This window comes from Stenella coeruleoalba, assembly GCF_951394435.1.
Source record: "Stenella coeruleoalba genome assembly, chromosome: 1".
NCBI classification, from domain to species: domain Eukaryota; kingdom Metazoa; phylum Chordata; class Mammalia; order Artiodactyla; family Delphinidae; genus Stenella; species Stenella coeruleoalba.
The window spans coordinates 113,100,581-113,114,967 of NC_137169.1; the positions used below are offsets into that span (position 1 = coordinate 113,100,581).

Consider the following 14,387-nt stretch of genomic DNA (forward strand, 5'->3'; position numbering starts at 1 on the left):
CAGCCAAATTAATCTTCTTCCTGTTCTCCCTGTGCATCATTCCCCAGGCCTGGAAATCTCTCTGCATCCCCTCCTCCATCAGCCTGGCCTGGCATTCACCCTCCACCCCCACCTTCCTTCCCTCTTATCCTTCCCTTCCCAGAACCTCTAAGATCAATTCCAACTGATTTTCCTCAGTTCTCATGTTCCCTCATTTTATTCTACCTGTCTCATCACTTGTTTGTCTTTTCTCTACATAGTCACCATTCTAATCTATTACCATAAGCTCTATTACCCTATTCACTCTATCCATCAAATTCTGCTTTAACAAATTCCACTGGCCTATGACAATTCTTTAGTAGGCCTGAAGTTTGACTTTTTAAGGTTTTACTGTGATAGGATATGGCCTGCAAATTAAGTTGTACACATTGGCAGACTGCTCTGATAAAGTATTATTTCATTTAGGCAATGGCCAATCTACCCTCAGCAGTGACCTTACCTGTAACTCTTTTTCCTCCTGCCTCAGCATATTCCTAAGGATCTGGGTGGCATGTTTTTGAAATTCAGGATCCTAAGAATGGAAAATATGATAGTAGTGAGAATTGGGGACCAGATCAATAGCTTTTATTCTCGTCTACTAGCTGCTTCCTGGTCAAGGAAAGCTATGAGAGTAGAGCCTAGGTCGTAAGAATGTTTTGTATAACACTCAGTATCTGACTGAAATTCAGTAAACATAAAATCTGATTTTGATTTCATTCCTAATTTCCTAGAAACCCTGGCTGTAATCACATCTGTTATCAATTGCTCTCTGAAGTCTCCCAGGACTTGCTGGTCGGTCTTCTTTCCAATCAGAAAATCCTGTTCCCTATTCCTATCTGCCTCCTGTCCTCTTTAACTCCTCACACAGGTTATCCTGGTCCTTGGGTTCTCTCCCTACTATTCTTGTCCTTTCCTGACTCTCTCCCCTACAGACTAGGCTCCATATTTCATTCCTCCAAGCAGCCTTTCTCCCCAGGAAGCCTTTTCCCCTACTCCTTGACTTATTCCACACCCTTGTAACAATGACTGGCAACAGTCTTTACAGATGCCTCTGACCATGGCTGGAGGTGTGCACCTTCTCCCCGACGGGGAGGAGAACTCTCAAAGGGCCTCCTTAGAGTCCTGCACACACACAGGAAACACACTGCATGCTGCTATCTGATAAACTGCATATGCACTTACATGGAAAGAGGACACTAAGGCATGGAGCACCCCTTTAATGCAGTTCTCATTTTGCTCTACTTTTTGATGGCCTTCATACAGCTCTTTGGCTTGTCTCTTTCTGCCAGCCTGCCATTTGATTTAACCTGCTTTCATTCCAATGGGGAGCTCTTCAAAGGGACACCAGAATGAGAAGAGGAGTAGGCAGACCATTACCTGCAGAGGTTTGGGTCCTGTGATGCGCTGTGGAGGTGGCAGAGGTGGAGGGGGTGGTGGTGGTGGGATCACAGGGGTGACTCGGGGGGCTCCTGCTGGGACTGGGTCCTGCTGGGGCCCAGAGACACCAATGGACGAGGGTGAAGAGCCCAGGAGGGTCAGTGCAACATAGGCACCAGCTGGAGGAAGGCAAAGAGAGGCTTGCTCAAGTGGTATTGTTCTCAATAGCAGACATTCAAGGTACAAAGGAGGGGGTTCTCCCTTCTCCTTCCATTAAGCTTATAATTCTGCAGGTAAAGTTCTCCTCACTTTTAATGCCCCACCTGTTCTCTAATTTCTGTCCTTCCATCCTGCATCAACACAAGTATCCCTTCCTTCCCTTTCCTCATGCAGAGACCTCAACCAAAATCCCACCCTTAACTATGTGGGAGCTGCCTGCCCAGTCCCTTGTTTCCTGGGACTGGGAGAGGGGAGTGAGTGGTATCTGAGTGAGACCTGGTCTTAGTAGAATATGATCTAAAACATAGGGCAAAGATGGGTGGAAAAATAAAGATGTTGGATGAGAGACTAATAGTGTCTCCACTTGAAATGACAGTGGGGAACTGTGGTAGTCTACGATGATCAGGCCAAGAAGAAAGACTTCGGCTGCCTCACACGTCTACAAAGGAAGCCTCCTGGGGCAACAGGCCTGCTTCCACCCGTGCCCCATCTGATCCCCTAATTTCTTTCACTGTCAGCTCTCCCCAACTCACATTTGATAAGCTTCACCACTTCCAGATGTGAGCTATTGGTCACCATGGTGCCGTTCACCTGTTGGGGGACAAACAACATTATTGAGTTAATGGCAGTGGAAGCCCAGGGGATCCTTCTCCTGATCAGTGGTCAATCGCCACTCCTTTAGGGAGCCATTTATCAATGTTCTCTAGCATAGTAAAACATTACAGAAGCTTGGTCAGAGTCAAGAAGGGCCTAGAATATGGAACCCAGCTATCTTAGTCCCCAGTCTCTGTCACATTATACTACTCACTCTCATGGTACCACCCCCCTACTCAGTGGCTGATGACAGCTGGTACGAAAACGGAAGTGTGGAGGATGGCCAAGGCCAGAAGTGACGCTGCACCCCCTCCTCTGGGGCGGAGAGGGAAGGTCACTCACTTTGATGATCCGGTCGCCCTCTTTCACACCGGCTTTCATGGCTGCACCTCCTGTGAGGAAGGAGAAGTCCTGGTCAGCAGAGCCCCATGACCTTTCCAGAGTGGCTGAATCTACACCAACAACCCTGTCAGGTCACCTTCCCCCTCAAATCTCTTCTCACCTCTCTGTGTTAAGTGCCTCAAATGCTGGGTGTACATCCTATTCTGCTCCAGTGACACAACTACCTTTGAGTTGGACTGGACTGTATAAGGACACATCTCTTGCTCTTTCCTCCACCTGGCTCAGAAGCCAGACTTCTCCTCTGAGAGCCAGGCCAAGGTGGCAGAGAGGCAGGGCCATGCTCTGGGGAGAGTAATGTGTGCTTTATTTGAATGTGTCTAGATGTTCCAAGGTCAAATAAGAGTTATTTCTATTATCCAGTGGGAAGAACGAGTTCACTGTATTAAATAATTGCTGAAGTAATAATCATTTTTTTTTTTTTTTTTTTTTTTAGTAATAATCATTTTTAAGAGGAATATGAGAAAAGGATTACAACAAGCATTTTCAAACTATGGTCCCTAAGCCCTGAGAAGTTCACAAGGATATTATGGGGGTTCCTAGCATTAAGGATGATAATGATCACTGCTTTATTTTCTGTTAAAAAATTGTTCTGGAGCTGCAGTGGTTTTGATCACCACGTACAGTCATCCCTCAGTATCCACCGGGGATTAGTTCTAGTACCTCCCACAGATATCAAAATCTGCAGATGTTCAAGTCCCTTACTTAAAATGGAGTAGTACACACCTGCAGGTTTCGCATCTGTGGACTCAACCAACTGCAGATGGAAATTTCAATCTGCAGCTGGTTGAATCCACGGATGCAGAATTCTCAGATGCGAAACTCGCGGATATGGAAGGCCAAATGTAGTTTTAAATAAGTTAGAGTCCTAGTTTAAGTTATACCCAGGAAGCATAAGAAACACTAATGATGAGATAAGTTCATGAGGGACTCCCCTGGGGGTCCAGTGGTAAAGAATCCACCTTCCAATGCAGGGGACTCGGGTTCGATCCCTGGGTGGGGAACTAAGATCCCACATGCCACAGGGCAACTAAGCTCACGCACCACAACTACCGAGCCCACGTGCCTCAACTAGAGAGTCCACGTGCCACAACTACTGAGCCCGTCTGCCTCAACTAGACAGCCCACGTGCCACAACTACTGAGCCCGCATGCCTCATCTACTGAGCCTGTGCACCGCAACTACTGAGGCTGCGTGCTCTGGTGCCTGCACGTCACAACTAGAGAGAAGCTTGTGTGCCACAACGAAGAGCCTGCGAGCTGCAATGGAAGTTCCCGCGTAATGCAACTAAGACCCGATGCAGCTAAATAAATAAATAAATAAATATTTAAAATACGTTCATTCAGAAAGCGTATTAAAAAAAAAAGAAAGAAAGAAGTTCACGAGAAGCATAAAAATTATGTTTCTTGTAAATCTGCCCCAAGATGATCCTTAAATCTGTAAGTTGCATTCATCTGATCAAAACAAAACTCCGACAAAGCACATCTAGATGTTTCTAGTCTGAAAAGAGAAATTACAGTGATGACTACATTCCAATTTGGCTTTTCAGTATTGGGACCCAGACTACCCTCATCTTAAGTGTGCTATTTATGGAAAAGTACTTGCAAGTAGCTTGAAAACTCTCTTTTACACTGTCATCTAGAAACTAAAGGTGGAGAGGAAAGAACTATTTTGCCTGAATGTATGAAACACATGAGGTGACTTCTAATAACTTAGGGATTAAAAGAAATTAAACTTTTCAGAGTAACGGAATTAGAGCAGAAGTTCTAAACTTCAGTAAGCATGAGACTCACCAGAAGAACTTGTTAAAAAGCATATTCCTTGACCCCCTTGCTAGCAAGTGATTCAGTACTTCTGGGACTGGGCCCCGGAATGAGGATTTCAATCATCCTAAGGGCCTAGGTGGTTCTGATGTAGGCAGAACACAGACTACACTTTGAGAAACAGTGAACTGAGAAGCCTAAAATCTGGAAAAGACAACAACTGCTTTGTTGCTCTTGTGATTTCAATGCCAATCCAAATGAAGTCTCTTCTTCTCTCCTGCCCGAAGTACTCATACATACACAGATTTTCCAAAACTCGTATTTTACTGCAAGCCATCATTTTGTTCTTTCCTCTCCAGGTCTGAGAGGAGGCAAAATTGGAAGAGTGCTGAACTCACACTTCACTGGAGGGGGTCCCCATACTTTTTGTATCAAACAGACCATAGAGGCAAAGTACAAGTTACTGGCAGTCCCACTTGCCCTGTCTCACCCTAGTCCAGGAACCTTGAGAGAATATGGAAGCAAAGAATAAAAGTATCTTTTCAGAGCTCTACCCTAGGATATGAAAAACAAACCTCTCACTGACAAAAGTTAACTACCAAACATAAGGAGCTATAATTATTTATATCCCTGTATGATCCACATACCTCATTTTGGTCATAAATTTGAAATACTCTTTTCACTTTTCCCATTAAATAAATCCCAAATATTTCTCCCAAATTATGTAAGTATATTTCCTTCCCATTTTGCACTGTTCTTAGTGGGAAAATGCTGGCCTGCCCCCTACCCCTTTCCTGTACCCTTCTTCAAGCCTGTGATGCACCACGTTGCCAGGCCCAATCCCACTGGCTACACTCAAGTTCACTCCTGTTACGGATACTTGCTTGTGTTAGGGATACTTGCTTCATACTCTCCCCTACTCCCATCTCCTTCCTGATCATCTTCTTCAGTCTGGGTCACTTAACAACAATGATTCTACCACCTGACATATGATAGTGCTTTGAAATATCTGAAGCTTTTTCACACATCACTGGTTACTCGATCGATTTGCTTATAATGCCCTCCCTTCCCACCAAATTTCTATCCCGCCAATGTGTTTTCCATGGCCATCTTTCAAACTACTCCTGAAATCCTATTTTCTTCTAAGGAGGCTTCCTAAACTGATCAGAAGGGAAATACTTAGCTTCGAACCACCAACTACCCAAATACAAACTTACAAACACCCTTTCCTCCCACGTACTGTCCAACACACATCTTTAGGTCATTTATTACTTAGTGTTAATATATCTGCAAATACATTTAGACCAGTGTGCCTGTCTCAACTGTGAACTGCTGTAGCACAGTGACCATTCGTGCACGGAGCAAGGTCATGTGAAGGTGAGAAAGAAGAAAGCGGGTCTTCGATTTCTCCACGGCATCTTCCAACCCAGGACGAGGAGCTCCCCTGGAGGGCAATCAGGCACCTGCCTGATGACCTGAAGGCTAGTCTGCCATTTTCACACTTCCAACAGGGGAAACAAGCCTGGAGTGTGATCCCTAGAAATTCTGCCTGGAAGCTTAGCATTGTGGAGACTTCCCCAGATGCCCCTGGGGAACCAGTTCTAGAATGAATCATTCATGCCTCAGGATGCCCAGGCCTCCAGAGAAAGCACATGCAAGTTCTTCAAGTCCTACGGCACTGTCACATACATGGTGGCTTTGTAAGAACTGTACACTGCAGGTGGCAGGGACGCAACACTCACCAGGCCGCACAGACTGCACCAGAACAATGCGATCCCCGCTGACTGTGAAGCCGAAGCCATGCTGGTCCTTTTGGATGATGACACAGCGTTGAACGAGACCTGGTGAGAGGTAAGGAGGAGAAAGAAGGGAGTTCGGTAGGAACTGTCCTCAGAAAGTCAGTGCACACAAGCCAAGACCAACCCAGGGAGGTCCCAGTGTGTTTCTTTCTCCAGAAAGCCTTTCCAGGTTCCCCAGACTTTTCCTGCCCACACACACTACTGCAATGCCTGCCTTCCTCAGTGATCGACAAAACCCGGGCATCTACTCTGTATGCTATACAAGAAATTCCTTTCTCTGAGGTGCTGAGATGTTCGTCTCTCTTATGTATGTCTGTCTTTTTAGGCCTGTTTGGGTGAGACTGGTTGAAGAAGGGGCATGGCCAACTCCAGCCTGAAGGCTAGTGTTACAGAGAAGCAGCCCTGGGATTGAAGCCTAAGTGAGACTGGAAGTTTTCCATCAAATTACGTCCAATGAATACAGCAGGACACCAGTGCTTGCTGATCCTGCAGAGCTGGGTAACTCACGTGGGGTGACTGAGGGCTGGCCCCTTGTCAAAATCCAGGGAAGGATAAATGACAAGAGAAAACCCTGTTTGTCACACATACAACCATATGCAGAGCGTAGGAAGAAAGAAAGAGAGACTATAACTCCTAACTGACTCCATCCCTGTGGGCATGTACTAGACATCGTGCACGTGTGCAGGTATGTGTGACTGCTTCCTGTGATGGAGAAAGCATGAATTCTAGAGTTAAAATTCAACTGGTTTTAGGTCCTGGTTTTGTCTCCTACAAGCCTGTACACTTGGCAAATTTTTTAACCACTCTGTGTCTCAGTTTCTTCATCCATAAAATAGGTATGATAAAATCTACTTTCCACAAGTGATAAAAGGACTGAATAAGGTAATCTGTATAAAACATATAACACAATACCTAGCACACATTATGAGCTCAATATAAAGGCTAAGTTGTTTTACATCTGGAGTATACAGATCTGTCTGTATGGGTAAACACCTCTGTGTCTACGTGTTAATGCCCCGAGAAGGTTACCTGTTGTCTCAGAGGTGTCGGAGGGTTGGCGGTGGTGGGAAGGGGACTTGCGTTCAGGTGCTGAATCTCCCAAAGACAGGCTACTTAACCTGGAGAAAGAGTAAGAAAAGCACAACAATGAATTGGGCAGGGAGGGACCAGCCTTGTAGCAGAAGGAAGCTCTGTCAAAGGGGCCCTGAGTCTTGGGTAACAAGAGACCGACCCTCTCACCCTGTAACCCGCTCAATCTGGTGGGAGATCAGCCACATCTACCCCACTGGCAACATCACCTATCTGGAATCCTAGGTTGGCAAGGCAAGCATGATCTCTTTAATACCCAGCAAGGCGTGAAGGGAAATAGCCCTTCCTGGAGTCAGGAGACAAAGAGACAATAGCAAGAACAGGGTGTGAACAAATACACATGCTTGTTGGGTCTTACCAGGCTGCAATGGGGCTGATGGAACAGAACGGAGGCAGCAGAGAAAATGAATGCGAGAAAAAGACAAGAGAAAAACAAACAGCTAGTTAGTTTTAGGTGATGATTTGTAAGGAAGCGGGGACTGGAAGGCAAGGATGGGAGGGTCACAAACACACAGAAGCCTGCAGGGACACAGCAGAGGACTGCAGTGGCTGTATCAGAGACACTCTCTCTCACTTTAGCTTCGTCTCTTCGTCCCTCTCCAAAACAAGTGTCTCTAGGAGGGTAACTAGGCCTTTAGTTGGGTAATTGGCAACTTTACCTGTTGGATAATTGGCAGCTTGTACCCTGTTCTAGAAAGGAGGCGTACAATGATGACCCAAGCCTCTGAAATTCCATTTGTTTTGTGTGTACCATGGGAGAACAGGAATCTGGTCTGTTTGCTGGTAGTATTGCAACCCCATTCCTACAGCCAGCTTGAGGCACCCTGCTTAGAAACTATTAAGGCCCTACAACCTCAAGGTACCACGGATCACCAAACCAGATCGAATAATAGGGCCCCTGCAGGAACAGGAGAAGCTCAGATCATTGCTATGCCTCTCCTTTTCAGAAAAGTGTACAAGTTGCCAGTTCCTAATCAATAGTTGCTGCCCCTCCAGAGGGTGTCTCCTATTCGTATCTAGCAAATGACTATGTAGAAGGGGCTTCATGTAAGCACTGTGTGCAGTGACAAAACACTGCCAAGACTCTAAGTGTTCATAAGGGGTGACTGGTTAAATAAACTGCAGTATATCAATATAATGACACAGTATTCAGTCATATAAAAGAATGAGGGGGCTCTTTACATATGATAAGGAATAGTCTCCAAGACATGCTGTTGAGTGGAAAAAGGAAGATGCAGAATTATGTAGACGGTAAAAGAGAAGGAACGATTTGTTTATATGTTTGCTTACATATATATAAAATGTGTAAAATACCTCTGAAAGGGTACAAAAGAAAACATAGATCACTGGTTGCCTCTGAGGAAGGAAACTGTGCCGGGGCAAAGGGATGGAGTTGGAATCTTTTCCTTATCTTCTTGTTTGTACCATTTAAATTCTGAGTCATGTGAAGGTACTAACTATTCAAATAATAAATACAACACAGTACAAATAAATAACTTTTAAATTTAAAAGAGGGGTCTTCTTCCCCCTTCACCCTGGCACCCCACTTACCTGGACAGGTGAGACTGCTTTTTACTGGCTGATCTTTGGATCAGAGAGAGAAGGACATCAAGGAAGAAGAGAGCGTGGGGCCCAGGAGAGAGTGACGCAGGAAAGGAGGAAGCAGGGAAGAAAAACGAAACAAGACATAAACCAGACAAGACACTGGAGGTGGTTGGTTTAAAAGAAAAACCACAATCAAGCTAAGAAGGACCCGGGGTGGAAACTGGCCAATGCAGTAGAACCACCTTACTAAAATGCAGATTTACCTGTGCCATTTTGCTGATTAAAACCTTTTAGAGCTTCCCCATTGTACTTGGGAGAAAGGTCACCCTGTCTTCAAGCGAAGCCATTAGGCACAGCATCGAAAAGGAAGTACTGCCTGATGCCCCTCCGCTGTCTCCCACAGCTCCCAGTACCTATCCTTACTGCATACAATCAGTGGAGCTGCTTGTGCGCTTGTCCGTAGGGCCGTAAGGTCCACGAAGTCAGGGTGGTCTTGTTGATCAGCACCCCCTGTGCCTGACACAGTGAATGCTCCGTCCTATTTTTGGTCCCTGCTCTTCACTGTTCTTTCTCTTGCCATGGTTTCCGGCTCCTGTCTTTGCCCATACTGTTCCTTCTTCCTAGATATTCTTCTCACTCTACTCCCCATTACTACACCTGGCAGCCAGACAAGAAGGTGAACTTCCAGAAGTTCTGGCTTTCTTCAAATTACCCTAGTCCATCATGCCCTGCCACCCCCCACCTCCTCATCCAAGGTAAAGATTCAACTTAGCTCATCATTTAGTAAGTGTCCTAGAATCTATGCATGATAACTAAACGTACTGTGGTAATCATTTTGCAATACATGGATGCCAGGTCACTATGCTGTACATCTTAAACTTAGGCAGTGCTGTGTGTCAATTATACCTCAATAAAATGGAAAAAAAAAGAAGTCCTAGATTCCAGACCCGTGCTATCTATCTAATACAACAGCCACTAGCCACATGTAGATATTTAAATTTTAAAATTCTGTTTCTCAGTTGTACTATGGCTAGTGGCTACCATACAGGACAGTGCAGAATAAAACACTTCCATCGCTGCAGAAAGTTCAATTGCACAGCGCCGCACTACCTACTATGCCAGGCACTACGGGGTACAAAAATGAATAAGATACAGTCACTTGCAGGTAATGGATGAGATATACATAGAGAACTTTAGTATAAACACTGAAGGGCAACAGCTCCACTCCCCACATCGGTGAGGGATTCTCAGAATGAACTATTAAAGGCTTTTTATTCCAGCTGCTCATCTGCTGTCTTTGGCTTGATCCACAACATCCCACCCCTGGGTTACCCAGAATGGGCTTGCACTTCTCCCTCCTTACTACTTCAGGAGAAAGCCCATTCTGTCTTGGGACAGCTTGGGCCTCCTCCTTGCCTTGTTCTGCTTGACTCTGCAGGAAACTGGTTTCCTATGCCCACATTTAAGCTTAGAAGGAATGGTCTGGTAACTTAACCTGGTTTGGTTTTGCACTTGAGCTAGGTTGTGAGCTGTTCAACGTAACTCAAGGCACATGAAGCCAAGGTTTGTGTACCTGGCTGTAGAGGACTGTTAGGGGCAAAGACAAGGATCATTTCAGCAGCCATTGAAAGTTCCTCTAAAAAAAAAAAAAAAAAAAATCACAGGCTAGGGCAGTGACAGTGGAGGACATGGGGGATTACAACATAAGTATAATTTTAACAGATGCAAAAAAAATTTTGTTTTCTCTTTGAGAGCTTAAAGGAGGAAAAACTACCACTGAATTAGAGGAGGAAGAAATGCCTGTACCAGCAGATCAAGACTTTAATGGTGGGCTCTCCCTCTTCCTGATGATATTCCCATCAAAACTGGGCAGCAGAGGTCAGATCCAATCAGCCTAAATTTGATGGGCATGGAGAAGGCCCAGGAGAGTAGAGAAGTTCTCGCAAAATTTGTGGCTCTCTAAACAGCATCATTGAGATAGATCTTCTGAATCAACTTCTCAGTAACCCCCATATTTATCCAGTCAGTTATGGAGACTGGTAAGTCCTTTTATGTTTTCCCAGAGTTGCTCCTTCCTTTACATTATCACTGATATCCATCACTTTAAGCCACATGTCCATTGCCTCAAGTCTAGATGACTTAAAAAAAAACCACCTCTTGTTTTCACTCTCCAGTCCCTCCAGCATTCTACCACAAGGGACTAACTTTCCCAAACAATATTTCTTTGGGTCCCCCCCGGTCAAGAACCTATGATTTCCCTTCTTACTCTCTATATGATCGGATGTGCGTGCATCTGCCTGGTGTTAAAGGCCTTTCATCAAGTGGATCCAAGTACCTTTCAAATTCACTCTTATTACTTGTTCACTTTTCCTTACTTCTACTGGATCCTAAAAGATTCTGTGCTCATTCTCACCTCTGCTTTATGAAGCCCTCCATCCCTTCTCCTCTCTATCCCTCCTTTACTCCTTTTTCAAGGCTCTGGTCAAACGGCACTGATTCCATGAAGTATTCCCTGGCCACTGCAGCTCACATTTCTTTTACCCCAACATTTTTTGGGAAAATTTTCAAACCTATTATTAAAGTTGAAGGGGCAGCATGATGAACACCTATATACCCTTCATCTAGATTCACCAATTAACATTTGTCACTTGCTTTATCTTTCTATGATTATACACTTTTTCCCATTTGAAAGTTGCACACATCATGACATTTTACCCCTAAATATTTCAGCATATGTCCCCCAAGACCCTTGGAATTCTATATAACCACTGCCATCAGCACACCCAAAGAGTTTAACTTTGATACGATAATATTATCTAGGGCTTCCCTGGTGGCGCAGTGGTTAAGAATCCTCCTGCCAATGCAGGGGACACGGGTTCAATCCCTGGTCTGGGAAGATCCCACATGCCACAAAGTAACTAGGCCCGTGAGCCACAACTACTGAGCCTGCACTCTAGAGCCCGCAAGCCACGACTACTGGAGCCCGCGAGCCACAACTACTGAAGCCCGCGTGCCTAGAGCCCATGCTCCACAACAAGAGAAGCCACAACGATGAGAAGCCACGACGATGAGAAGCCCGCGCACTGCAACGAAGAATAGCCCCCACTCGCCGCAACTAGAGAAAGCCCGTGCACAGCAACGAAGACCCTACACAGCCAAAAAATAAAAACAAAAAATAATAATATTATCTAATATATAGTCTCTATTCAAATTTCCCTAATTGTTTCATTAATCTCCTACATAGTTGTTCCCCAACTGCCTCAATACACGATCCAGTCAAAGATCTCAGAATTGCATTCATTCATGGTTTTTAGATTCATTTAATCTAGAGTATCACCCCCTGCCTGCCCACTTTTCTTAGTCTCTCCTAACACTGACATGTAGAAGAGTTCAGGCCAGTTGTCTTATTGAATGGCCTGTAACAGATCTGCCTGTCTCCTCAGGATTAGATTCAGATTAAACATTTTAAAATAATATTCGATAAGTGATGTAGCATAAGTTGCCCATTTCTGGTGATCCTATGTTTGATTACTTAGATAAGTTGGTGCTCCTAAGATTTCTCAATGGTAAAAGTATATTTTCCCATTTGAATTAGTGGGAAATCTGTGGGGTGATATTTTGAGACTGGTGAATATCCTGTTGTCCAACAGCTTCCCACCCAATAGTTTTACTATCCATTGATGATCCTGGCCTGAACCACTTACTGAACTGGTGGCTGCAAAATGGCATTTTGGGAAAATTTTCAAACCTACATTAAAGTTGAAGGGGCAGCATGATGAGGTGAAGGAATTCTATCATTCCTTCTGTATCTATTAGCAGGCAAACTTGTAAAGAAGGTCATTTTGTCCCTTTTCTGGAATAGTGCTATGAACTCACGAATTTTTTCCCCCCAATGCAATGCATTATAATCCATTACTGCTTTTAAAAAAATGTTAAAGTTGTCCCAGTTTGGCTGGTGGGAGCTTCTACTAGCCAGCTGTGTCCTTTAAAGGTCACTATCTGTCTTTGAGTGCATCCTTATTTTCTGGCACACACACACAAATACTCCAGGCTCACCTTGTATTTTCCCTATGTCAGACTTTGACTCAAACATTTCTCTAAGGAGCCCTGGTTCCTTTTAGTAGGAAATGTATTTAGAAACAAGATCTGGATGCTAGGTGCTCATTGCTGCTAAGCTGTCACTGCTTCTAGGCCCTTTCAATGGACAGAGCCAGGAAATAAATTGATTAAGAAATTGTGAGTTCACAATAAAATCTTGTTCGACTCCAACACTACAGGGTTCTTCCTCATCTTCCCCAACTCCATATTTTATCTTCCTTTTCCGATAGTGAGAACCTTGTTCACAAACAACAGTAAGACATTTACTCATTTGCTCTCTTCTGTAATACATCAAATACTGTTTTCAGAGTTCCTACATTAGTAACACCGGCAACAGCAAACTTATTAAGCAAAGTTCAGCATTTCCTTGCAATTCTTTCTGTCCTTAGACTATATCCCACTAAAGGTATACAGCCAGTACTGTGTGTGAAAGTTACTTTGGATTAATTCTTCTTTATGTTATCAATTTGAAATGCATTTAGGTTACTTTTTTTTTGGCTGCACCATCCAGCATGTGGGATCTTAGTCTCCCACCAGGGACCGAACCTGCGCCCCCTGCAGTGGAAGCGTGGAGTCTTAACCACTGTACCGTCAGGGAAGTCCCTAGGTTTCTTTTTATATTTGTCTGTAATTTTAGGGTTTGCTTTTTCAGGCTTATTTATTTAATTTTATCTTTTGAATCTGTCAAACATTTACATGGTTGAAAACTCAAAATGCAATTTAAAAGGTATATTCAGAAGTGTCCCTGTCCCTTCATCCCACTCCTTACCAAGTAACCACTTTCATTTGTTTTTGGTTTTCTGTGTTTCTTCTTGTAAAAACTAAGCAAACACATATAAATACTCTTATTTTCCTTTCTTGCTTCCACAACAGGTAGTATCCTACACCTCTTACACTTTGATTTCTCACTTAATATACCCTCAAAGAAACTCCGTATCAGTTCCCAGAAATCTTCCATTTCCTCATCCTTTTCTTTACAATGCAGCCCACATTCTTTCACAAATGTTCCTCCTTCCTACACTGATCCCTATCATCTGCTGTGTTAGTCCTGCCTCTCTGCCAGAGGGCAATGGTTACAGGGTGTTCTTCCTGGTATGCTCTCCAGCACCAGACACAGGATGGGCGCTCTGCAAATACATGGTGAAACAGCCTCCTCATCCTAGCCTAGAGGGTGTGAGAGGAAGCAGGGAAAGTTCTGGTGACCTTCCAGACAGCAAAGCTGAAGACTGGTACCAGCCCACAAGTCCCTGCTGTTGGCCTATGGTATTTGTGTGTGTGTGTGTATGTGTGTGTGTGTGTGTATGTGTGTGTGTACACACACATATATATGTATATATGTGTGTTTAAAATTAATTGTCAAAAAATTTAAAAATCAGGCAATTTCATATTTAAAAATACAGGTTTCTGGTTTCTCTTGAAAAGGCAGAAGTTCTGGCATCACTGGGGCTTTAGTCTCATATGGTGACAACTGGCTTAAGCTGGGTGG

The 14,387-nt window shown here is 44.2% G+C and overlaps 1 protein-coding gene across 7 annotated transcripts in view; it reads right to left on the minus strand.

Annotated features, from left to right (window-relative positions):
* The window catches only part of ARHGEF11 (Rho guanine nucleotide exchange factor 11), a 113,023-nt gene that overhangs the window by 41,876 nt on the left and 56,760 nt on the right, over window positions 1-14,387 (minus strand). For all 7 annotated transcript variants that reach the window (XM_079913712.1, XM_079913710.1, XM_079913706.1 and 4 more), the window contains exons 2-7: window positions 7,199-7,287; window positions 6,113-6,211; window positions 2,551-2,600; window positions 2,148-2,205; window positions 1,396-1,574; window positions 479-550 (exon numbers count right to left, since the gene is read on the minus strand). In XM_079913712.1, the coding sequence (XP_079769838.1) occupies window positions 479-550; window positions 1,396-1,574; window positions 2,148-2,205; window positions 2,551-2,600; window positions 6,113-6,211; window positions 7,199-7,287 (547 nt within the window). The remainder of the gene's footprint in view (window positions 1-478; window positions 551-1,395; window positions 1,575-2,147; window positions 2,206-2,550; window positions 2,601-6,112; window positions 6,212-7,198; window positions 7,288-14,387) is intronic.